Here is a 24667-nt window from a genome sequence, read left to right as displayed (position 1 = left end):
CGAAAGTCTTGGGCAGCGGGGTCCAGGCTCATCAGAAAGGTCCGGCCCGACGCTTAGCTCACACTCTGCGATGGTCTTAAATCCAATCGTTCACAGTCGGATGAATGGAGAGGAGCTGTCTTTTCGGCATGTGGCGTTTGAGACATTTGGGGGGGGGGGGGGGGCAGACAACCGGTCTCGTCTCATCGGCTGGACTTTGTGGCTTTTCCAACTCTGAGAGGTGGCTGACGGCGTGTTTCCCAGGAAATTGCCGAAATGGAGCTCGAAGACGGTCTGATACCAGTCTAGAGGCTTTCAGATTGCCGGCGCAGATCACTTGGGACACGATGTATCTGCCATCTTTTCTGGCAAACCGGTCCTCCTCATCTTGAGGGAAGCTCGAACTCGAAGCCCGGACTGTTCGGATGGGACCGTAAGCCATGAGGATACAAAGAAGATTGTCAATGATCAACAAGCTACAAGAGGATTCTTTGTACTTATCCAATACCAACTCCTAACTGTCCTCTCTCCGCTCAGCGTCTTGATCTTCAATGTCTCCATCCGTTGTCGCAAAGATGTCTCGCATCCGCTCAGGCAATCTGATCCAATTCTCGCGCCCACACACAACCCATAATAGTGCCCATAAGATCGTCTGTCCAATAAGCAGAGGTAGTTGAGCAGCAAAGGTCGAGACACTCTCAGTGTAGTCCATGATTATCTGGCCGGCTGCCCAGCCTATCCATGACAAGGATACGGATCCCAGAGCTCCGGGCCACGGTGTCGATTTCTGAACCAGAAAGGCCCAAAGGACTTTCTAGAGTGTTAGCCGAGTATTCTTAAAAGATTAGTGAACCAGGGGATGTTTACGAGGTAGTGTGAACTCATTGTTCCGTCCAAGCATCTGGAAAGGGACAGCTTCGAGAAAGCTGAAGCCAGAAGCCGTAAGGATACTGAAGAGTCCTGAAATCGTCGCAACTGAAACCATAACAACGACTGGTTGATGAAGTCAGTAATCAGCTATGTTCACGTCGTCTTCTCCAAGCGATTATGACCAAAGCCTGGACGTGCCGTTGCCGCTTGACACTTGGAAAAGGAGCGGGATTGCGGGGAGAGCGAAATATACAGATGTCATTGGAAATCAAGGTTTGACTTACAGAGCATCAATGGTATTCTGTAGATCAAAAGGCCAGCGCAGATGGCCATGCAGACGGCACCCGCTCCGCTGACAGGGTCTTCGTGGATAACACCTTGAGAGGTAAGAGACATTGCCAGGGCGATGGAAAAGACCAGAAACAACTGCAGAGCGTTGGGGAGCGATTGCTGTCAAAGAAATCAGAATCTGAAAGCCATGGAAGAGGAAGACTTCTAACAAACCTGGTGGTTCCACCACACGGCCTCCGCTGCTTTGGCATGAAAAGAATCCGCAGCCGCATGCCGTGAGTAGTAGAGCTTTTGATGCGGAGGGAGCCAAGTGACATCCTTCGGCCCTCCGAGGATATTTGAGAAACCGGCCTGTATAGTGGAGTAAAGCAGAATAATGTTGGCGAAGAAGATGATACCGCCGATGTCGAGAGTCAAGGAAATGCCATGGAAGGTGATCTCTGGCAATGACCCAAGCAAACTAATCAGTCCCGCGAATGCGACGTTCCAGAAGAGGAAGCGCAGCGGCAACTCCTTGAGGGGGTACCATGATATCATGTACTTGACGAGCGTTACCGCGAGGCAACCCTTGAGAATACCGTGAACACTAGAAAGCAGCACGGCAGTACCGTGAAACAGCCCCCGCTTCGCGCGATGCTAGTCAGAACTGTTCAAGAATAAGTTTCTGGCTTGAGGAGGAGAGCAATGAGGACTCTTGAGTAAATACCGTTCGCTGCAAAAGTGCAGATGGTGACATGGCTAAGTGACAAATACTGCAGCAGGATGAAGCCTGGCAGTTGGCCCAGGAGGAAAGACACGTGAAAGATGGGTGCCTTGGAGGAATATGGGCCGAGTGTGCTCGATCCGGCCTGCGACTGGTGAGAGACTGATCATTCACACATTGATCTGAGGCCAGAGTCATTGACTTACAAGGCATAGTGCGAAGAATAGAAACTCCACCTTCCATGTGCGGGAACCGTTGATAAGACTCGTAGTCTTGACAGCGTTGTTCTGCACTCGTATGGGTTCCGGATCGTCACTAGGGAAAGAGGATGACGACATATCTTGTATGGTGTCAGGGGTCTGCTTATTGTGTCGAGGGTGGGGTGCCAGTGATAGTCGAATCCGATCAATCCGGTGCAGCTGCTCAACCCCCCGACGATTCACTCTTAAAACAGCTTGCCTGTGGAAGGTGTTCGTGCGAGCGTCGTAAGAGCAGAGAAGAGTTCGCTGCAGACCGCCTTCGGAACCGCATTCGAGGATGGCGACCGGGGGCAGATGGCATTGAAAGTGTGTGACCGTCATCAAGTACGTATCCACCAGAGTGAAAGCAAAACTGCCACTTCCAATAGAAGGCCCGGAGGACTGGCTTGATGTCGAGAGAGCTCGGAGATCAGCTTCATCGGTGTAGTGCTGCGGATTCGTAGCGGTGAGATTGCCATGATTGAAACCCCAAAGGTGCTTCTCAATGCTCGCAGAGTCGACAATGCCCTCTATGCCGATGAGCCGGGACTTGGCTGGCTGTTTGACTCTGCCTCGCGTTGAGATCAACACTATTGGGAACAATAAAGCAAAGACCAATGCAAGAGGAAGGAGCCACATGTAGACCTGCCAGATCGACAATCGCATAAAGTCCGAGAGCACGATGTTGGCAATGCCAGTGAAGAGAGAAAACGCCATTGGGATGGAGAAACATGCGAAATATGAGAAGCCAACGAAGACGACATAACGCATCCCGAAGCTCCGGTCGAAGTAAGGCTCAGGTTCGATGTTATCCCAATGAATCGTCGCACCGTATACCTTGTCCAGCATGACTGTGTCAGCGCCGACCACGCCTGATATGCTGACGCTTGGGAAGATTTCGCTGAGTCTGGCACCCCAGGTATCCTCTACCTGGTGCCATGGAGCCCCGTCTGGCGGAGAGAGAGATATCAACCTGCTGAGAAAGGCTCCGCTGTCATTAGCAATGGAGAGCTTGGCAAAGGCCTGGAACCCGGAGTCTTCTTTGTTCACTGGAGGTCGATGACGGTTGGGGAAGAGACCCATTGTTGCATATGCGATGTCTCCCTTGTTGAACTGATCCGTCTGGCGCCTCGAGAAACAAGCAAGCGCAGCTTCGATGAGTCGAAGGTCGGTAAGAATCGCTGATCCTTCGAAATGGTCCACAAGTTCCTTCACAGCCTCCGCATCATCCCACGCCCGCTCAGCGAAGTTGCGTTTCGCCAGCTCCTTGGGTTCCGTAGGGTCTCCGAGGACATAGAGTCGTATGCGATATTCCGCTGGGCAAAGTAGAAGTTCCGGCAGCGTCCACAGGCGCGATCCCCACTGTCGCAGCCATGGCGTGACGTTCTCACGCTTGTACTCAGGGGGCTCCGAATCAGCAAGGACTGAGGCTACCTTATCGTTGGCGGGTGGTCCGATGGCAATGATCATGGAATGTGCCGCGCGAACAATGTCGCAAATTCGGTAGACGTCCTGACTGCTGCTCGTGGATCGTGCGATGCCGTCGTCGTTCCTAACACACTCGAAGTCGAGCCAGAATGCCCTCTTCCCCACCCTTTTCGCGGCATCCATGCCCCACTTGGCCAATATCTCTCGATCCTGTCGTGCGACTTCTTTGTTAGCGTCCCTAGTGGCCTCGTCTGGGTAGTCGTGCTTGTTGAGCTCCTCCTCAGTAGCCACCCTGAACTGGAGCCTGGTGTATGAGACGAAGACAAACTCTAAGTCTACGTCATCTCCATGCTGCTCGAGGTAGTCGGAAACCTTGACTGTCTCGTATATGCCTTGTTCAAAGTCCTTAACAAAGCATAGATATCGTGGACGAAGAGAGGTCGGCGAGTTGTCGACACGCGGCCCTGAGGGCGGCAAAAACCCGCTCAACCTGATATTGTCGGTGTATTGCTGCTCAGACGGCGGGGCCCTTGCTTCTTGCAGGGGACCAGAAAGAATGGCATCCTGCTCTATCGCATGTCGATTTGAGAACGGTCTCTTCTGACCACTTCCCTCCCTTGAGAGAACGCATACGTTATCGTAACGTGAGTCCTTTTTGTTGCGAGCGTCGACAAGCTGCTGTGTCGTCGTACCAAGATTACCCGCCCAGCAGACCTTGGATTTGTGAGCAGTCAGACCCTAGTGACAGAATGTGCCAAGCAGTATCTCATACCAGCATGCAAAGAACCGGCCAAGCCACGAGCAGTTTCAGCGTCGTCACTGCTAGTGTGAACAGGCTGACGTTGTACTTCCTTGTGCCAGGAACAAACAAAGATGAGCCGGCCCAGTAAGAGACGCGTAATAATGGTGAGATTCGGGACGATGACTTCCCCAGACGCGACCATCTTGATGTCTCGGGCAGAAGGTCCGGCTGTTGGCCGCACTGAAGCACGAGTGGAACCAAGCAGCCGTCCGATGGCTGGGCCCACCATTCGTGGCTTGGGTCCGTGAAGTCGGGCTCCATCCTTTCAGGATATCACGATGTTGGATGAGGCGCGCATAAGGTGTATCAAAGACGCAACGATATCGCGCTCAAATGCGTAAGAGAATAATGATCGGAATGCGCTTATCGCGTAGCAAAGAGATGCCCCACTTTTGTGCATTTTTCGCGCTGAATGTCGTTGCCTGCTTACGCTGCACAGCCACGGCGGCTGAGATCTTGCATGAACCCCTGTCATTATTTCTCTTGAGGCAGGCGCTGATAGCTCGGCCCATTGGCTAGAATCTGTCAAGGTGGGGCAGTGAAACACCCAGCACAATGTTGGAAGGAAGGAAGCAACTATCTCAACTGTGATGGCCGTACCTTCCAGATGTTGCCGTGAGAAGCCCATATAGGTGCCTTCAGTTCCATTCATTCCTGTCACCAACGGCAGCAGGCGCCACACAGGCTTTTGAGGTCAGGTCAAACTGCCGTTTGGCGGGATGGTTAAGGGCGAGCCTTCTCGGCGGCAGGCTCGTCTTCGCCAGGTCACAGGTTCAATTCCCAACATGAGCACCAAGAGATGTAGTCCCCATTTCAGCACCGGGGGGGGGTGATCTCTTTTGCAAAAATTGCCAGATTTTTCCTTTTGTCTTCAGACGACTGTCGAGCTCGATCTATTCGAGTCTCTCTTGAGTCTGAGCTTCTGCCCGACTTTGACCTTGATGTCGCACTGAATTTGGCTTGGAACGATGCCAAATTCAGTCTATTAAGCTTACAATATCGGTGTCTCAAAAGCTTCTCTGGATTGATTAATTGTCGTGATAGCACCAGCCATTGAATACCTTGCGGCTCATCACGTGACTCCACTTTCCCACTCGTCGTCATAAGGTAAGGTACTTCCCCATGTTCATGTCTTTCAGCACGAGATATCATCCCAGTTATCTCAGATGGAAGTAACATCTGAAAAGGAGCGACTTTACACTTTCAATTGGCAGCTGCGTAGTGGTCCGTGTTTCTGTCGTCTGAATATGGTGATGGTCACTGGCTGCAACTGCGAAGTCAGATTGGCTCGAGCCCCTCCATTTTTCGACTACATGTCAAAATCTCTACTGATATCGGCAACTAGAGAGACAGCGTTAGTAGGTGTGTATTTATTGGTATGCATATCAGTAGAGCAACTCTTGGGCCGGTGCAAAGCCCAATAATTGTAGTTGGAAGTTCCTGTATGGGACACTGAGAAAGGAGAAATTGCGCGTAGACTCCTCCGAAGTGGTAGTAGGTAGGTACGGCCATACTGGCTACCACAATTGCCTTTCCTTGCTCCTGCCTGATGTTCCAACAGTATCTGTGAATGATGAATTCATGCCGGAAGGAGCAAGAGGGAATGTAGTTGCATCTCCGGAGATCGGAGCCGAAAGCGGACCTCAGACATCCGAAGCCCCGCTTTCGCCGAGATCCGCCGACCTCACGCCAAAACCGGATTGGGAACCCTGGCCAAAAGCTCTGACCACCGGTACGGATACCGACCGACTTAGGCTTATCTTTCAGACTTTCTCATTTTCCAGGTTCATCCTTTTGCGTCTCACCTCAGATTTTATACTGACCAGCATTGATACACATTTCCAGTCCGGTGACAATGCCGCATGGCCTGAGACGCATGTTGTGCAACAGGACCATCGCTGCGAAGGGGCGGTCACTCCACCATTCAACCCCAGTTGCACAGCATACGCCCTCTGCCAATAGTCATCTTCAGGACGAATCTCTCGCTGTACAGACTGTAAAGAGTGTACGGAGTACGGAGTGTTCGTACACACATTCGTACGGTTCGTCAAAAGTCAAAACAAGGGATGATTGTTTTTACAGCTTCTGCGGTCAGCGCCCCGCCGAAGCCTCGGACGGTGTCTAGCGTCCAGGGATATCCGCCGGGAATAACTTTCGCGACACGGAGCAGTCGAGACAAGGCCTGACAGGTCCCACTGCCACGGAAAGCCACGCGGAGCTGGCCAACCCGCAAACCTTCGCGGTGGTATTCTCGATTCCGCCAAACGTTCTGGAAAACCCTCGACAAGGCCATGGGCAAAGCCGCGAAGATCATTGTCGGAGCTGCCAAGACGAGAAATGACTTCATCTACACTACTTGGTTGTAAGAAGGCTGCAAGTCACCCTATCGGAGACGTGAGCGGCATTGTCTCGCACGCAATGGCGCTACCTATTAGACATGACTTATGTTCTCACCCGCCTCAGCAGTGCTTATTCTCATGGGACAATGGGAGTGGGGCAAACCGAAGCGGACCTCGGCTGGACCCCACACCTCCCAATCATCGACTCATCTCACCAGGAAACGATGGGCTCCATTGATAAGAGGAAACGCGGGATTTGGCAATGTCTTCCGCTTCTACGACTGCGAGGCCCTCGAATGCGGAGGAGAAGCTGGGGATTGGGCATGAAGCGGGGGAGAAGCAGTTCCAGACTCTAATCCAAGAGAAACTGCGTGTCTCAGTCTCGATAACACAATACCTCCAAGTCTCGAGATGAGGCAACGCACACAAATCGTCGGCCTTCTTCGTCGCTTCGCTCCTAGACGGCGGCCACTCTAGCCCGAGGCGATGCGACCCTAGCTCCGCCGTTATCCCCGTCGGCATTTGAGGTCGATCACCCAGTTCCAGTCCTCATCAGGTTGTTCCCTTTCCCAATCCTGCTCCGATTGCGTGCCTCGAGAATACCCACACCGCGCACCCCACCAGCACCCTTTTCGCACCGGTGGATCGGATGCGGGTTGCCGCCCACCACCCATTCCATGGACCCAGCACCAGGTCGGTCCCCTTTCCCACTCGCCGCCCCTTGACGGCGGCGTTGCGCTGCCGGGGGCGTGGGCGTGGGCGTGGGACGTTTGAGAAATTGTTGGCTTGTAAAACTCTTCTGTCTCGCTCTTTGGATCCTATCTGCTTGTTCCGTCTCTTGTTGAAGGATTTCTTTGGGCCCGCCCCTCTTGCAAATCTCCCGTTGACTCATTTACATAGTATATCCGCTTTGTCGACTGCGCCTAGCCGTGACGGGAGTTTGTTACACCTTAGGTCAGAGATACAACTAGCACGGTTAAAAATCTCTTGTCCCGAGGCTCGGCGCGCCGTTTCCTGGTTTACTTTCCCTGTTCCATTCCCCAAGAGCCGCAAATCCCAGGAACATCTTGACCAGTCTTTGCGCGGAGGGAGGTCAAACATCGAGCCAGGCGCTATCCACACTGGCCTTGAACCACAAATCCACGGCAAACCATTGGGATCAATCGACCATGTCCGCCATACATGACTTCGGGACCGGGTCCCACGCCGGGACCGCCGCCACCGACACGGCGACCGCAACCTCAACCAGCTCCGGCCAAGACTCGCCGCCACTCCGCCCGCTCAAGGAAGTCGAGTCTCGGCACAGCCACCACAGCCGGAGCCGGGTCTCGTCCCACTCGTCCACCGACACCGACCCCCTCGAGCCCCTCGAGCACGCCCTGACGCCCGACCTCGAGACCGAGGCGGAGCACGTTGCCCGGGAGCCCATCACCTACACGCGCACCGGCACGAGTATCGGCAGCACCGCGTCACGGCCTCCGGACTACGAGGTCGTCTTTGAGCCGGACGACCCCGAGAACCCAAAGAATTGGCCCCTCTGGTACCGCGGCTGGACCATCTTTGTCGTCTCATTCTCTACCTGGGTCGTCGTGCTGTACAGCACGAGTTACACGGCGTCTATTCCTGGCCTCGTTGAGGAGTATCACTCGAGTAAGGTTATTGCGACACTTGGTGTTACCACGTACCTTCTCGGCTTGGCTGCCGGCAGTTTGATCGTTGCCCCGATGAGCGAGTTGTATGGCCGGCAATATGTCTATCTCGGATGCTTCACCGTCTCATCTCTGTTAATCATTCCTTGCGCACTTGCAAAATCCTTGACGACACTGATTGTCGTTCGCTTCTTCGGGTAAGCCTTGTACTTTACTTACTCTCTCGAATATCGGAACTGTCTAACATCGTGACCCAGCGCATTGTTCGGAGCTGCCTTGATCGCCAACAGCCCAGGAACGGTGGTGGACATCTCAGACGAGGAGTATCGTGCCCTCGCCATGTCCTTCTACTCCATTGCCCCCTTGAACGGACCGGTCACTGGCCCGATTATCGGTGGCTTTGTGTACCAGTATCTAGGCTGGCGATGGACCAACTGGATTGTCCTCATCATCGCCGGCGTAGGCATCGCGCTCATGTTCACCCTTCGTGAGACATACGCACCCACCATTCTCCAGCGCAAGGCGGCTCGCATCCGCAAAGAGACCGACGACCCTCGCTGGTGGTGCCGCTACGACGAGAAGGTTTCCAAGATCCACCTCATCAAGCTGAATCTCAGCCGTCCCTTCGTCCTCAGTCTTACAGAGCCCATTCTGTGGTTCTTCAACCTCTGGTAAGACTCTAATCTTATTACACCACCCGTTCCAGATGCTAACAAAATCGCCCAGGATCTCACTCATCTACGGCATCCTCTACCTCTGCTTCGTCGCCTACCCCATCGTCTTCTCCCAATATCGCGGCTGGGGCCCAGGCGTCTCAGGCCTCGCCTTCGTCGGCATCGGCATCGGCACCATCCTCGCCATCATCAGCGAGCCCATCTTCCGGCGCATCATCAACGCCCACCCAAAAGACCTCATCACAGGTCGCGTCCCGCCCGAAGCCACCGCCCGCGTCATGACCATCGGCGCCGTCCTCACGCCCATAGGCCAGCTCGTCTTCTCCTGGACCTGCCTCCCCGCCACGATCCACTGGGCCATCCCCATCGCCTTCGGCATCCCTTTTGGCGCGGGCAACACAATCTCCTTCATCTACGGTTCAAACTACCTCGCCGGCGCGTACGGCATCTACGCCGCCTCCGCCCTGGCTGGCAACGCCGTCATGCGGAGCATGTTTGGCGGCACGCTGCCGCTCGCGGGCACCTCCATGTATAAAGCCATGTCGCCCCAGTGGGCCGGCACGCTCTGCGGCCTGCTGGAGCTCGCGCTCATCCCGATTCCCATCATCTTTTGGCGGTACGGCGAAAAGATTCGCGCAAAGAGCCCTGTTATTAGGCAGATGAGAGAGGACCAGGAGAAGAATGAGAGTAAGCGAGCGAAGCAGCTCGCGCGTCTGGAGAGGAAGAAGGAGAGAGAGGCTGCTACTGCTGCTGCTGTGGCTGCGGGTGGTTACAGTGAGAAGTCGACAGGCGTGTTGGCGAGTGAGGAGCAGACTGAGCCTCGAGATATCGAGAAGAGTGCCTGAGAGAGAGGTCCATCATCCTCTTGCCATGTCATCGAAAAGGAGGAGTGTTTGATGTATGATGTGTTCGTCGCGACTGGAATTAGACAAGGACAGTATACCCCCCCTTAGTCCTCCGAAAAGGATCTCATGTAGCGTATACGGCGTTTGGAATGTTGCAGCAGGAGACACATGGGGCCATTGAGCCTCTTCCTATAGAAGCTGTCGAGAAGCGGAGATCATTATAGCTAGCTACATCCATAGGATCGCCTTCAAAGTAATACTCGATTTTTAGAAAATTGTCTCCCACGGTCCCAGGTCTTTGGCGAGTTCCTTCAGCCTTTCCTTGATACCGTCGGCCGTGCCCTTGGTGCCCTCCTCCCCCGGCCCCGTGGCGTATCGCAGGCAGCCTATATCTCGATATCCTCCTTTGCCGCTATTGGTTTTATCGCCTGCATTGTGAAAGTCAGCATGATACCATCCTAGTGTAACAACTCGGAAATGAAGCAGCTGACGGACGAGTTGATACTCACACTCTTTCCAGTTCCAACTCAGCATGTACTCGCACCTATTCATGCCATCAATCTCCTCCTGTGTCTCCCTCGGATCAAAGGCCCTCATGCCATACTTTGTCCTCTCCTTGCTAGGAAACGTGCACCCCTGTATCCACGAAATTGAAAAATGATGTTTGGAACCGTTTGAGCCCAGTCCGTTGGATTTATACTCCCCGCTATCGGGCGATATTCGCAGCTTCTTCTCATCCAACGCCTTGCAAATCTTCTGGATATCCATCAAGATATCCATACCGCTGACTTTCTCTTTGTCGAACGAGGCTTTATCGTTGCATTTCTGCTCGCCTACCTTGATCTCCATGTCCTTGATCCATTGCGTGACCACAGGGTACGGTGCTTTGCCGGTGTTTTTTGTGAGCGTCGTTGTGGTGGAAGTCGGTTTAGGCGTGGTCGCGGGCAGGGCCAGGCACTTGCAGACCTGGGCAGCTTTATCACAAGCCGGGGTCTGGTTGCGATCGCATCGGGTGTTTGAGTCGTTACATTGGCTTTCCTCGGTGCAAGCTGCTCCCGGTTTCTGTGCCGCGGCTGTGGAGGAGGGCCATACTGTGGGTACGTCAGATGGGTTAAATGACTTTTCGCTCTTGGTTGTCCGAGGCGGAGGAGAAGTCTGAGGAACAGATGGGGTTGGCGTCAGAGAAGGGATAGCAGATGAGCTAGGCGAGCTGGGAGGGGGCGGCGACTCTGCTAGGACCACATGTTTGTTGTTGTAGCTGGTTGTCCAAGCTGCCCACCTTTGGATGCTTGGTGATGGTCCAGCGTGTACTCCCAGTTGAGTACCGGCCAACAGCAACGAGCCTAGGAAAAGAGTGAACCTACACTTTGACGGCATGATATGCTTTTCAGAATGGGTTGATGAAGGGAAAGAGTGGTAGACAATGCGGCGAAGCAGATATCAGGAAGACAGCACATGTAGGCCTTTTCAGTCGGCAGTGGACTTGACGCAACTGAAAGAAGAGACCATTGCCCGATTGAAAGTGTGACCCCCGTATCTTTGGGCTTTGTTCCAGGTGACACCATGTCATCCCTTCTACATCTGGCACAAACAGATCAATACAGACTTGTCATGATTGTACTTTAAGTGAGGGAAACACTTCGTTGACACAAGTCCCTCGAGCAGCCATCTTTAGTTTGAAGGGATGAATTAATGGCATTCACTGAAGACATGCCGAAAGTCGCCTGATAGCTCCAAGGACGACCGATTCAACCAAACGAGAAGATACCGCAGAGAGGCAAGAAGTAATTGAGGTAAGAGGACAAAGAAGTCGGTGTCAACGTCGAAAGGAACTTGCAAGGGAAGACTGGAGTGCCTGCCTACGCCCCCTAGTTACTTTGCCACCTTGATTGACTGCCTCCCTTACTTTTCGACCGCATTCCGTTTCCAGGTTTCCTCCGGCAATGACTTAATTAGATGCGAAATTCAAGAAACCCCCCTATTCTCAAAGGCGAGTCAAAAGTACATCATGTACAAGGTCACCCAGTTTTATCCCAAAGTAGCCTGATTTCAAAACTTCGCAAACCAGCCATTATGAGTAAGCCAAACGAACGTACTGATAATTCGCCACTGTCTAAGTTCTAACATGGGACACACTACAACGCAAGGTAATTCCCGACGCCGGGCGCGGCTGAGATGGCATATTGCATACGTCAAACGTATCAACGAAGAACGTCGATCGAAGCAGCGTCAGATTGACGAAGCCCCCCAACTACTAGACGAAATTGAAGAATTCGAGGCCCTGTTTGAGGGATTTCCCCCGCTTCCGCCTCGCCTTCCTCAACCAGAATATGCTACTGACGTCGACAAATTGAATCCTGATGACCCCGAAGAGCTCGAGTTCTACATTGCTTGTCGAGTCGGCCACCTGCAAGAGGTCAAAGCCTTCATTCAGGACATATCTACGAGTCACGCTGTTCGCCAATTTGGTTTACAACAAGCTTCTTTTGGAAATCAGCCTGCTGTTGCAAAGATTCTGCTTGCCAACAATACAGCCCTCCACGGATACGTCTTCGAAGGCACGGAAGCCGCATCTAAAACACGAGCAACCGCTCTTGGTGCTTCTCTTTTCGAGACATTCCCAGAAGAAGACGATACTTTGGTTCCTCTGCTGCAAACTTTCATGGACGCAGGGTGGCACCCGAATCAGGCATGGGAACCCAGAGAGGGAAACTACCCAAAGTGGGCGTTACAAGATCTCTCATGCATCTGCAACAAACCGCTGACCAAATTTCTCCTCTCTTACGGCGCCGACCCGAACATTGGGCCCGGCTGGTATCATATTCCGACACTAAAGGAGCAAGAACAAGATGTATGGTTTCCAGTCGAGGTTCCGTTTCATCGACATGGGATATGGACATTTGGTCTTACGATAGAGACCTGGAACCCGCGGTTTTTTGAGCTACTCAGAACCTACAGTGTTCCTACCCTCAGGGTCTCCGAGCTCCTGCCCTTGCTGCGCATTGCACGAGACATGACAGCATTTTCGACAGCCCACCAAGAGAGTGAGGATGCTGCACTGTTGGCGATTCCATTCTCCATGAGACGTGACATGGCTGAGCACATGTTGAGTTTCGATGATGTGGGTGTCGATGACGTGAAGTGGGCAGGGGACAGAGGGGAGCAGACTGCTCTGACGTTGGCTTGTGCCACTGGGGACTGGGAATATGCAGAGTGGCTTCTCGAGAAGGGGGCTGATCCGAGTCTGCTTGACGGGATAGCCTTCGCCCATGATCCTCAGAGGCTAGTAGAGCTTATGAGTAAGGCAGCAGCATCCGATTTAAGGCACTTCGAGAGTGTAAATCAGCCATCTCGGACAAGTTTGCAAAAGCAGCTGGCCCAATGTAAGATCAAGTATGGAATTACGCGGCGTTAAGTCGGGATCAACAAGGCATCATGATTACATGTTTATGTGAGGTATCCCATAATCACGTTAGATATCACGACTTAGCTTGGAATGACAGGGTAGAGGTGTCTGTAGTTTATGGCCCAAACACACTTTACCCTCCCCTCCCACCCGGGGAGCAAAACAGTAATAGACACTCATCCTTTCTTTTAGGCTACTATGTTTACATTCTCTTCCCTCCTTAGACTTGAGGTTCCTCGCAAAGTATGCCCCATTCTTGAAGGTGGTCATACTTCACGATGTCTGGGCTTTATTCGGAGATGGATGGACTGCTGAAATATCCATTGACAGGCCACAAAGAAGGTCTTGTTATCTAGATCACAAGAGCCATATACCTCATGTTTGATTCTTGTGATCTCAAAATCGCCAACAGTTGACCTGACGGCACCTCATCTTGTTCCCGTCGAAACCTCCATCACCCGGCAAGCCGATGGATCAGTTAAGTTCCGCTTGGTAGCCTTGCGCTTCCATGGACGGGCTAACTTCTCTTCCTTCCTCTTCCTTTCCTTGTCGACCGAAAAATTCTTTCTTTCCCTCCCAAATGATCGCGTTCGAGGATTTTACTCGACCCTCCGTTTGTTTTCCTCGTGGAAAGCAAACACGCCATGCCCATTTTCTGCCCTCAAACAGTCGAAAAGACACGGCAGCCATCGCGATATCGACATCGTGGAATCTCGACTTTTCTCCACCGGCTCCAGATACAAGAAGATTCAGAAATCGAACTCGACCATCGAAATAACGCAGGCGAAATACCATGCACATGTCTCTGTCGGAGACTCCGAATCTGACCGGTCCCCCCCGCGTCCCTTACGAGATTTTCCTCGACATCATCGAGTTCCTCATTTTGGAGCAAGTGGAAGTCGCCGAGCCGATGGACTACATCCTCGAATACAACAAGCAGAGTGAGGCCAGGATTGTTGTCAGCACGGAGGGCGAGCACCATGACCATTTCGAGCGACTCAACCGATTGCGCAACCTCTTGCACATCGACTCCAGAAGCCGCAGAATGGTCAGCAAAGACTTCCTTCCCATACCAATGGTCACTAGCAAGCGTCGTCATGACCGATACCCGTTCGTGGCACGGGTGTGCCCAGCCGTCGACATCTTCACCCTGCAGGAAAGTTACGAGATCGACTTCCTCTTCGCCGCGATCATGCTTCCTACCGCCAAGGGCAGTGAAATCGTCCGAAACATCACGACCGTGCAGGGTGCAGATACCATGTTCTTCCAAAAGAACTCCGAAGGCTATGTCGACGCGCTCGCTTCCCTGCCCAACCTCCGCAAGATCATCATCCCCGCTGGCAATTATCGAATGAAGGAAGAAGAGGACAGATGCAAATGTTCTCGCTCGGAATCCCACCCAGAGTTCACGAAGATTGATGAGGATCACTTTCCATGGCTGGCGGAGTGGGAAAAAGATCACGGCCACATTGCGCGGAAGCTTGGCCCTCAGTTCAAGAAACGGAACATTTCCATTTTCGCCGGGTCCATGGCTCGTGATATGTTTGAGTTGGAGCTGGATATTACAGAGGAGGCCATTCGCGTCAAGTCCAGCTGCCGGAACTGCGACTGCTGCGACTGCTGGGTGAAGGAGGTCTGTCTAGGAATGCCTCGGGAGTATCGCATCGCCGAGTTCCTGAGGATTTCTCGGAGAATTACCTAGGTACTCTTAGCTGCAAGTTCATACAATTGCATTGCGAGGTACCGATCAAGCATTATGAAGGGGCGGGGGGTCCTCAAACTTTCGAACACAGGATGGGAGAAGGGAGGAAAATTCCACCCCGCAAAATTGGTCGAATGCCAGGATGGCATCTATGGTATGCGAGTACTTACTTGTAATAGATACTAAATATCGTTGCGCAAGAAATCAAGAGAAATACAGCACGAGCATTCGGCATCCAAATGAGATGCTACATTGGCATACCGAGCAATTTCGACCTACCCTACCGCAACGAGAAAACATTTAACACATGACATGATCTTCATCACAATTTGATTAGCCGAAAGACACGAAGAGACAACATCAATTGATAGCTTCGTGATCGGAAGTTGGACCAATAACTTGATGTGGTCGATTGTAAGTGATTCGAAAGACTTCTTGAAGTTCAAATATGAATGCAAAGCGTGCTCCTCAAACGCTCCTCCATAATAGTCTGCCGTAAATTCCACAGTTTAAGCCTCATAAAATATTAATCTTGCTGCTGCATCGCCTCCTCCAGAGTAACCCCACGAGCTCTCAGATCATCGTGAAGCTCATGGTAGCAATTGCAGTGCGGGTTAAGAAATTGCATGCGAACAGCTCCGTCCTTCAAGAGCAACTTGATTTGGGACCGCTCTGCACTTTCTGTCATCAAGAAAACAGAGATTCCTCGTTTTTCTGCAACGCGTAACTGCATTATCAAAGTCTCTTCAGGAAACAATGCCTGCAGATTCAGGGTCGGAAAAATCTGGGTGTCGATAGGCATGCTATCATCATGAGAGTAGTGGAACGAGACTCTTGGGTCAATTCTTTCAAAGTTCTGTCCGATTTTGAGCCACATTTCTTGTAAGTTGGGAAAGAATCGCAGCGTTTGAGGAGTAAAAGCTGACGGCCAGTTAGGGAAGGGGGGCAATGCGGGCAGGTAGTGCCAGAGCCCTCCCGGATAGGGGCTAGTTAGAGGTAGTAAGGAGTCCAAGCAACAAAGGAGTAGCTCAGATATATATACAGCGCAGGGAGTACACGTCGAGGGAGGAGCAGATTTCAGCAATTCATCATTCTACCCCTTACTGCAGTTGGCCTCTGAGAGCTTCCACCCTGCGTCAGCACCCCAACTTGACAGGTAGTCGCACACTGACCCTTGGACCCTTCTTACTAGGCTGTATAGCTCTCTCTCTTCGGGGTGGGGAAGATTACGAAGGCTGGAAGATCCACGCATGATGCTCTTCGCGTCCGGCGTTATCTCGAAAATGTCAATATCCGGAAGCACACATCCCGACAGCGTGCGGAACCATCCGACCTTGAATTGAGAATCATAATTTTTTGGAGAGTACATGACGCGTATAATTTTGCTAGGAACGAAGACTTGTCTAACCATGCGTCTGCTAGTTCTGTCGATTTGTAGAAGGGTGCGAATTTCGTTCCATCGACGCTCCTGTATCTTGATGCCTTCAGGGCCCCATCTATCTTCCAGTACGATGGAAAATCGGCTTCGAAGAAATTGTCTTTGGTAATTGAGAGTATAGGTTGCATTTTCATGTCTAAGCACTTCGTAACTCTCTGGAACCATCGCGTCAACGATGAGGAGGAAGATCTCGTAGGGCAAGTTGACAGAACAGTTCAGAGCCGGAAGACGTGCGTGTAACGATTGAGTGGACATGTTGCTTCTCTGTGGGAGTGGAATATTAGGCTTGATGGCTTGTTGAGTTTACTTATAGCAAGGTTTGTTAGAGGCTTTTGGTAATGTGTGTTTGTTGGGTCTGGTTCCTTGGAGTTGAGGAATGTTGGCGCTTGTGTTGGTTGGTTTCATGGAGAACTTCGGTCATGATAACATTGCATCAGAGCATCTGATGATTTTATGCATCTATGGATCCTCGATATCTTTATCAACCTTTGGCAGGTTGTTTTGGGCTTTCTTGCATTGTCATTGCGCAGACAATTCCATTGTGCACACACTAAGTAGCTAGTCGATCAGTACTTTTTTGTCTTGCGTCGAGCACTATTCACTTTGAGCTATTGTGACACCGTCTTTGTCCTTGAGACTACAACAATATCGTTCTGTCATTCAAAAAGGATCTTTATGCTATTAAAGTAGTTGATTAAGTACCTTTCCATTCCGTCGTTCTAAACCTCCAAGGTAGGTGTTGCTAATTTTTGTAACCCACCGGCATCTGAGGCATTCCACAAAGACTATTCAAAGCTCTTTTGAGATAAAGCTGCGCTTTTTCCTATTGCCACTTAATTCCTATCGAGCTTTCATCAAATCATGTCTTCGTGCACATGGACGTAAAGTAGCTAATAATTCCGATACTTCAAGACAGTCCATTATACAGTCTCAATGAGCTGGAATCCCATGTACTAGTTCTGTCTGGATATACTGGCAGAGATTCATGGTCTCAATGCCATCCGACGGAGGCGCAGGTACTGGTCGTCGAAGTAGGTCTGTTTCAATTTGACTGGGTACTTCACTTAAGAGATAGTGGGCGGCGGTATCTACCTAGTACTCAACATGAATGCTTCAAGTCAACTTAGACGATAAGATGACGTAATTAGGAACTTGCGTAATTGAGTTCATGGTGGGGGGATTTGGAACTTCCAGATTACGAGCTCATTGCAGCACTTTGATTAAAGAGTCTCGTTGGCATAGAGAAGACAGGGTGAGACAGGGAAATAGATGCTGTTGTGGCTTTAATTATGTATGCTAGACACGCTTAAATGTTCCAAGTTACACTAAAGCTCCTAAAACCAAGCTTTGACACCGGCTTGAATGGCCTTGAGGAGGCTGAAGTCGTACGAGTCCTCACCCAGACTCCAAACAGCGACACCACCCAGGCCGCGAGCCTTAGCAATCTCGTTGAACTTGCGGGTGACGAGAGCAGGAGTGTCCCAGCTCCAGAAGAAAGGACCGGCGGGGTCCCAGTACCACTGGCCACCGCTGACCTCATCGGTCTTGCCATTGGCGATGGCAGTCTTGAAGGAAGAGAGGGTGGAGGTGCCGTTGCAGATGCCGTAGTCGGACTGGCAGCCGTTGCCGCAGTGAGCTGCGGTGTCACCGCAGAATCCATACTGAGAGCAGCAGTTACCAGTGGGGCACTTGTAGAAAGTGCCGGCACCGCAAGAAGCATCCGGAGAAGTAGTCAGGTTGGTGGGAGCGGCCTGGAAGTTGGCGGTCTCGAAGGTTACGGCTCCGGACATGCCCGTATCGGTGCCGTCGGCAGCCTCGAGGAGCTCGGTGGGGCAGCCTAGACCCTGGGTGCAGTTGTAGCCCTTGGCGGTAGTGAACCACTTGGCGTAGAGAGCGAAACCAAGGTTGATCTTGGTGGGCTCGACGCCAAGAGCGATGTAAGTGTCGATAGCCTCGAGAGAGCCCTTGATGTCGGTGTGGTGCTTAGTGATGTTGTCGCGGCGGTTCATGAGATCGTAGGTCATGACGGTGAAGTGGTCGACAGCGGCGTTGATCTTGGGGGTCTGGTGCTTGGTGAACGCAATCATATCGCGCTTCAGACCTGGGGCGGTGACGGACAGCTCCATCTTGTGGTGCTTCAACTGCGTCTTGATTGCAGACAAGAGCAAAGGGAAAGTGTTGATCTCTGAAGTCTTCTGGCTGTTGGGCTTCTGGACGTAGTCCGCGCCATTGCCACCTGGGTATTCCCAATCGACATCTGGAATCACGTTCAGTAGATGTTCATGACGAATCCACCATGAGCCACTTACCGACACAGTCGTATCCAAGCTTGACCGCCGTCTCAGCGACGTTGATGGCATATTTGTGACGGCTCTCGTTGGTGGCAGCACCAAGACCAAATCCGTCCGTGTCGCCCCAACCTCCAATGGCCATGCAGACCTTGGTTCCGTTGTTGAACAGAGCGCGGACCTCGCTTAGGGGCTTGAAGGGCTTGTATTCGCCAGCAGGATCTGAAGCAAAGAGGGAAGAGTTGGCGAATGCGGTGATTACATGGGTAACACCCGAGGTTACGGACTTATCCGGAATTCCTGCCGTGTGGTATCTAGATTGGATCTATAAGAAACTTGTATGGGATCTCGTGTGGTTGGAGTAACTTACTGGTCAAAGTACATGACATAACGAGGAGCTGCACCTGTTCCTTCAGTGCATGTAGTGTCGGCGGAAGCAGCCTGGGCGGCCACGGCGGCCACAGAGGTCAGGCCAAGAGATCGGAACAGCATTATGACTATGGTCTGGTATTATCAAAAGAATGTGGTTCCTCAAAGAGTAATTGAGACAGTCAGATTAAGCGAGTGACTGGAGAGGCGTAAAAGCGCTTGGGGGAAGAATCTTCACACGTATGCGTGAGTGGAGGGAAACACATCCTCAAATACCTCAACTCGACCCCTATCCGAGGGATACGCAACCAGTCTCGTATTGACGAAAGTTACACACGGGTAGCGGGCCCTGGTGCGCATTGCCGCTGCCCACAACCCGGTTGTTTGGGGAAGCAAACTTCGACGTTTGGTTTCCCTTGGTTGATTGCACTCATAACAAGTGCCAAGGTAAATTGGGCGAGTAGTTGTCGGGTGGATCACGAGGGGTGATCAATTCGCGGGCAGGCGCGGTAGTGCGGCACTTCGCGGTGCCAAGTCAGGAGACAAGGCGGGATCGGTTGGGGACACTGCGAGGCATGGTTGACAGCGGTGGAGAGTTCAATATATCAAGAAAGTATAAAATGGCCGTTTGGTAGAGTCGGAAATTGCGGTTGGACTCGGTCTGCAATTAGTAGGCTGACTCGCTGGGATGAGCCCGTCCAAAATACTGTCGAATGAGTCGCGCGCCTAACAAAGTGCTGCAGCCAAGATGATTTCCCAGATGGAAACCGCTTGACCTGAGCACAAGCCTTCCGGGGTTTCCGTCCGAACTGACGGATACCCTGCTAGGTGGTTTGTGCATTTCCCTGGATGAGCCAGCGCGAGTTCGAAGAATTTTGTTATTTTTGGCAGAGTTACAGTTTTACTCTCCTCCATCCAATGTAATCAGTAGCCTCGAACTTTGGTGGACGATGGCACTGGGGGAACGAAGAAGACTACCTCGATGTACCTTGTCTTCTAATGGCCTAGTGCGTTGTTTGCGATTATGGCTCGAACTGTCTGGCTGGAGCTCTGTGCAGTTACTTCGTTGCATCTTCACCTTGTTATGAGCCCAGCCCTCGTGTGGCCACGTAGGGGTGATTTCTGTATAAAGAATCTAAGCTGACGAGAATAGATTTACAAGCGGAGCTTCCGCGGAGGTGGAGCGTAGGCGTAATGGAGCCCGCGCGGTCAATCGTGGCAGAATATCCGGGCGCTGGCCCGGATCCATTAATCGGGTCCAGCCCGTAACACACCTCCCAAAAAGGTATCTTGAACTGATGATACCTTGTCTTAGATGATGCTGATGTGACTCGTATCATACAAGAGGAGGATCTTCTCAGAAATGTTTGGCTGTAGGTCTCTCCTTCAAAAGGTAATCGCGTTTCACTTCACGTCTAGGCTTGGTTCCTGTACAATTTCGGTGTCAATGTCATTTAGAGCAGATTAGACACCGCCAGCAAGTCAGACATTAACAAACCGAGCTTCATAGATACTTCACTTGGCATCATAGACTCAACTACACTTACACAACTCAGCAAAAGCTGTGTGCCGATGGAAAATACTTCGGATGAAGGGGTCTTGAGAGAAGAGTTTCAGAAAAGCTAAGTCCGGGGAAAGAGGGAAGTGGCTACGGCAAGCATGGTGAACCAAATCTTACTTGGCCTTGCATTTAACTTGCTATGTGTCACGAGTTATGGCACGCAGCAATGGGCATATGAAGTGTGGTAAAAGTGGTGTTACGACCCAACATGCATGACCAAGAACAAGGTCTGCCCCGCAGGCTCTGCCCCGCAGGCTCTGCCCCGCAGGTTCGCGGTGGCTACAGCGCACCATGTATGCAGAGGACAAGGAACACTAGGCACCCTCTCACGGAACGGAAGAACTATGGACAAGTCACGTGATGATAAGAGATAAGGATATGTTGGATATGAGTTATCCAAGCGATCCTTGGATAACCAGGTGTTGGGCAGCGATTATCAGGTAGGGGGTCAATGGGATGTATTGATGAGTATGAAGAACGAGTGGCTATGGGAATATCCCGACTATCTATATAGTGAGTGGAAGACCCTTTATACTGGCATATCCTTGGCAAACTTAGTCATGCTTGTGTAAGACCATATTGTTTCATAGGCATAGTGTGACGATCGTTGTAACGAGTGTACTGGGATGGGCCTGACACCAGGATATGAGCTATCCAACATATCCAAACAAGGACACTGTCCAGCACAAAGGACATGTTCAGAATCAGGACTTGTATATAAGGATGGACTTGAGCCGGACTCTAGGACAGACTTCCCATAGCTTCTTCAGCAATTAACTTCGTATCAGGATTAACATCCGCTTTCAGCTACTACCTTGACAAGACTACGATTGATCACCGAAGCCTTACCTACCCTTACGATTGACAGACATAGTTTCCTTGAAACTATTCCACGACTACGATTACTGTTACCAGTTCCGCAGCCTCAACTTCTACAAACATACCTCACTACGACTAGCTAGGCGTAACAAGACGGGACTAGAAGCGGAAGCACATTCAACCCAAGAGCTTTCTTTATCTTTTTTAGCTAAGCAAGAAATCAATCTGTAAGGAATTCGCGATGAAAAGAGTCTTAACAGCATGTCACAGCAGCTGACCGGATGACAAAGCTTGGGCTCTCTATTATTAGTTTGAACTAGGCCAGTAATCGTAGGAAACGTTCTTCTAGATACATTCAATCAGGAAAGTAAATCTCCTCGTGGAACCTTTCTGCTTTAATAACGCTCTTGATGTTTTTTGTTGGAGAAACGACTTGCTATCACGTTATGTGGAGGCAATACTACTGTATTGGATCTGATGATGATGATAGGAAAAGCTGAGCGCTGGCTGGGCTGGATATCTGGGCAAGGTGTAGGTGGGGCAGCTCCGAGATGTGAAGGAGCTGCCTCACGTGACCCACCTGCACCTGCCACACCGCCCCTCAGGCCAGCCACAGTGAAAACTATCGTACATGTGAGAAGCAGGCTCAAATACCGACAATCCCAATTAGTCCTCCGCTGTATCCCATGCTCCGCCTATATCCTCCGTCCTGTGCCTGAGCCAAATAATCCTTTATCCCTTGTTTGTTCGGTCGGGTATAAGGATATCTATATGCTCATTTGCAAGCGATTTTCGTAAGGCCAAGCATTTTGACGAAGTTGGCGTGCTTCTCGTAATTTAACGGCTTCGTGAGTCCGTCAGCAGGCATGTCATGTGTTCGGATAAGTTTGAGGTTGAACAAGCCGTTTTTGACTTGATCGATGATCCACTTGTATCGTAGATCGATGTTCCTGGTTCGCGCCTGGTTTAGTGGATTCGTTACGTTGATCAGCGCGTTGCGGGAATCAGTAAATAGGACCGTAGGACGAGGTTGAGTGCAGCCGAGAAGTCTCAGCAGCTTATGAACCCATTGGACCGAAAGTCCCGTTGGAGTAAGGTTAATGAATTCAGCTTCCGTGGAGCTGGTTGTGACGTAAGTCTGTTTCTTCGACTTCCATAGCACTGGGCCACCGGCAAGGATAACGACGTATCCTCCAGTGCTCACTCGGGTAAGGCGACAGTCGCCAAAGGCCGCGTCGCTGGCAGCATGGAGTCCGAGGTCATCAATAGGCATAGAAGCGTCAAAGGTGATGCCGAGGTCGACTGTGCCAGTGAGGTATCTCATGAGGTGCTTGATTGCTGCGAAGTGGTGCTCACCAGGGCGGCTGTTGGCTTCGCAGAGTTTGCTAGTTGCGTAAGTTATATCGGGGCGCGTACCGGTCGAGAGGAAATTAATAGAGCCTGTCATTTGCAAGTACAGCTTGCAACGGTCAGTTTCAACTGGTTCATACTCAACTGGCCACTTGGCGACGATATTGTGATCCATTGGTGTGCGGACTGGATGGAGGTCCACGTATCCGAACTTCTGAAGCATCCTGCGACAGAATTCGGCTTGTGATAGGTGGAGGGTCTTGGCTCTCTCATTGCGACAGACTTCGTAACCTAGGAATCTCTGAACGTCTCCCAGTTCTTTCATGCTGACAAATGACTTAAGGAGATCCTTGACTTTGCGAATAGTGTTCCGGTCTGGAGCAGCGATGACGTTGTCATCAACATACATCAAAACAATGCAGTTGTACTCGTCATGGATAAAAAGGCAGACTTCGCCTTCAATAGCTCGAAAACCGAGGTCAGTCATGTGACCTTTGATCTTGTTGAACCACCATACAGGTGCCATGGGGTGGCCGTAAAGGGCACGCTTGAGGAGGCAGACTTTGTCTCCTTGGCGATAGCCATGGGGCTGCTGGACGTACACCTTGGTATCGTCCGGGATAGAGGCGTGAAGAAAAGCTGTGTCGTAATCGAATAACTCTGCGATGTAGGTCTTGGTTGCAACAACAGCAAAGAAAACACGGATAGAGGTTGCATTAGCGACAGCTGCGTACAATTGTTCAGCGGACCAGTCAGATACCGCGTGGTTGCCACAGACAACCCATCGGGCACGATATCTGCCGTCAGACTTGATATCGCATATCCATTGGCCAGGAAGAATCTTTTCTCCGGTTGGAGGTTCAACGAGTTCCCAGGCTTCGGCTTGCTGTAGCGCCTTGATTTGCTTATCAAAAGCAGGTTGCCACTTGTCCCACTCAGGACCCTCTTTGGCCTGCTTGAAAGTGCGAGGTACGGTTGGACCAGCGAGTGCGGCAGCGGCGATGGCAGATAATACTGGAGGCTGGTTGTCTTCCCACACAACTGTGTCAAGGCTGACATAGGCTTGTTGATAACCGTCAGACTTGGCATACGTGTTGCCTCGGAGAGAGCAACCGCTGAAACCGCCCCTCTTCTTGACCCAAGTGCCCTGTGAGTTTCTGACATGCTCACGTGTTGAGGCTCTGTTTGGTTGGCTTGGAGGAGGGCGAGATTGACGAGTTCGTCTAGTTGGTTGTGTTGTAGGTTGAAGATCGTGATCTTCTGTGGCAACTACTATAGTTGCTTCATCTATATCCTGTTGGATAGCTTCTTCGATAGCGTTATCGAAAGATGTATCAGTATCGTGCTGTTGAACAGTTATGTTAGCAGACATCTGCTGATCAATAGGGCTGTCTGGTTCAGGGGTTGGAAGAGGGTTTTGGGTAGTTGCCTCTTCGGCAGACTTGTTGTCAGTGGTTTCGTCCTGGCGGTCAGGAGTGCTGGACGACTTCTGTGCTCCTTCATACTCAACAGATGAGGTGCTGGTGTCTGGATCAGCAAAAATGGCATCGTGATCAATGGTTGGGTCATTGTCTTCGTCCTGGTGCTTGCCCTGTTCATAGAAACGAACATCGCGGCAGCGGTATACCTTGTGGCTTTGAGGTACGTAGACGTAGAAGAGATGGCCGTGAAGTGAGTCGTATCCAACGAGATATCCCTTGATGGCTCTTGTCTCCATCTTGTTGGCGCGGGCTGGTTGCAATGACCCCTTGCGGTGGAGATAGGCAACGCAGCCGAAAGTGCGGATATGGTGGATATACGGTACGTGATGGGCTTCGTCAAGATTGAGATCTTTCGCGAGCATCTCGTGGGGGCTGAGATGGCCTGGATTGGTTGCTTTGGGCAACAGGTTGGCAATCGTGATGACTGTGGTGAC

General features: G+C 51.5%; 6 protein-coding genes across 6 annotated transcripts; 3 read left to right on the top strand and 3 right to left on the bottom strand.

The window, feature by feature from the left end:
- Nucleotides 1–153: 153 nt before the first annotated feature.
- On the bottom strand, nucleotides 154–4567 carry BDP81DRAFT_422687 (uncharacterized protein). The gene is made up of 7 exons (XM_060590017.1): nucleotides 4283–4567; nucleotides 2050–4224; nucleotides 1833–1988; nucleotides 1354–1764; nucleotides 1134–1299; nucleotides 847–972; nucleotides 154–789 (listed from the first exon to the last, which is right to left on the bottom strand). Exons 1-7 carry the CDS (start codon nucleotides 4286–4288, stop codon nucleotides 494–496), a joined length of 3336 nt encoding a protein of 1111 aa, XP_060447407.1. The 5' UTR covers nucleotides 4289–4567; the 3' UTR covers nucleotides 154–493.
- A 2866-nt stretch (nucleotides 4568–7433) lies between these two features.
- Nucleotides 7434–10088, top strand: BDP81DRAFT_370416 (major facilitator superfamily transporter). The gene is made up of 3 exons (XM_060586611.1): nucleotides 7434–8497; nucleotides 8558–8971; nucleotides 9027–10088. The coding sequence occupies exons 1-3, from the start codon at nucleotides 7821–7823 to the stop codon at nucleotides 9817–9819; spliced, it is 1884 nt and encodes a 627-aa protein (XP_060447406.1). The 5' UTR covers nucleotides 7434–7820; the 3' UTR covers nucleotides 9820–10088.
- On the bottom strand, nucleotides 10087–11196 carry BDP81DRAFT_392219 (uncharacterized protein; the record flags this gene model as incomplete). Its single annotated transcript, XM_060587677.1, has 2 exons — nucleotides 10087–10247; nucleotides 10329–11196. 2 exons carry the CDS (start codon nucleotides 11194–11196, stop codon nucleotides 10087–10089), a joined length of 1029 nt encoding a protein of 342 aa, XP_060447405.1.
- A 748-nt stretch (nucleotides 11197–11944) lies between these two features.
- On the top strand, nucleotides 11945–13234 carry BDP81DRAFT_314099 (uncharacterized protein; the record flags this gene model as incomplete). Its single annotated transcript, XM_060583963.1, has 1 exon — nucleotides 11945–13234. One exon carries the CDS (start codon nucleotides 11945–11947, stop codon nucleotides 13232–13234), a length of 1290 nt encoding a protein of 429 aa, XP_060447404.1.
- Nucleotides 13235–13958: 724 nt separating this feature from the next.
- On the top strand, nucleotides 13959–14927 carry BDP81DRAFT_514326 (uncharacterized protein; the record flags this gene model as incomplete). The annotated part of the gene is made up of 1 exon (XM_060595834.1): nucleotides 13959–14927. The coding sequence occupies exon 1, from the start codon at nucleotides 14019–14021 to the stop codon at nucleotides 14925–14927; it is 909 nt and encodes a 302-aa protein (XP_060447403.1). The 5' UTR covers nucleotides 13959–14018.
- Nucleotides 14928–17699: 2772 nt separating this feature from the next.
- Nucleotides 17700–19145, bottom strand: BDP81DRAFT_314456 (family 18 glycosyl hydrolase; the record flags this gene model as incomplete). Its single annotated transcript, XM_060583992.1, has 3 exons — nucleotides 17700–18622; nucleotides 18675–18967; nucleotides 19024–19145. The coding sequence occupies 3 exons, from the start codon at nucleotides 19143–19145 to the stop codon at nucleotides 17700–17702; spliced, it is 1338 nt and encodes a 445-aa protein (XP_060447402.1).
- Nucleotides 19146–24667: the final 5522 nt, after the last annotated feature.

The sequence above is a fragment of the Colletotrichum phormii genome (genome assembly GCF_030913505.1).
Source record: "Colletotrichum phormii strain CBS 102054 chromosome Unknown BDP81scaffold_6, whole genome shotgun sequence".
NCBI classification, from domain to species: domain Eukaryota; kingdom Fungi; phylum Ascomycota; class Sordariomycetes; order Glomerellales; family Glomerellaceae; genus Colletotrichum; species Colletotrichum phormii.
The sequence above is the reverse complement of the archived record's forward strand: the minus strand, read 5'-3'. Positions and strand labels throughout refer to the sequence as shown.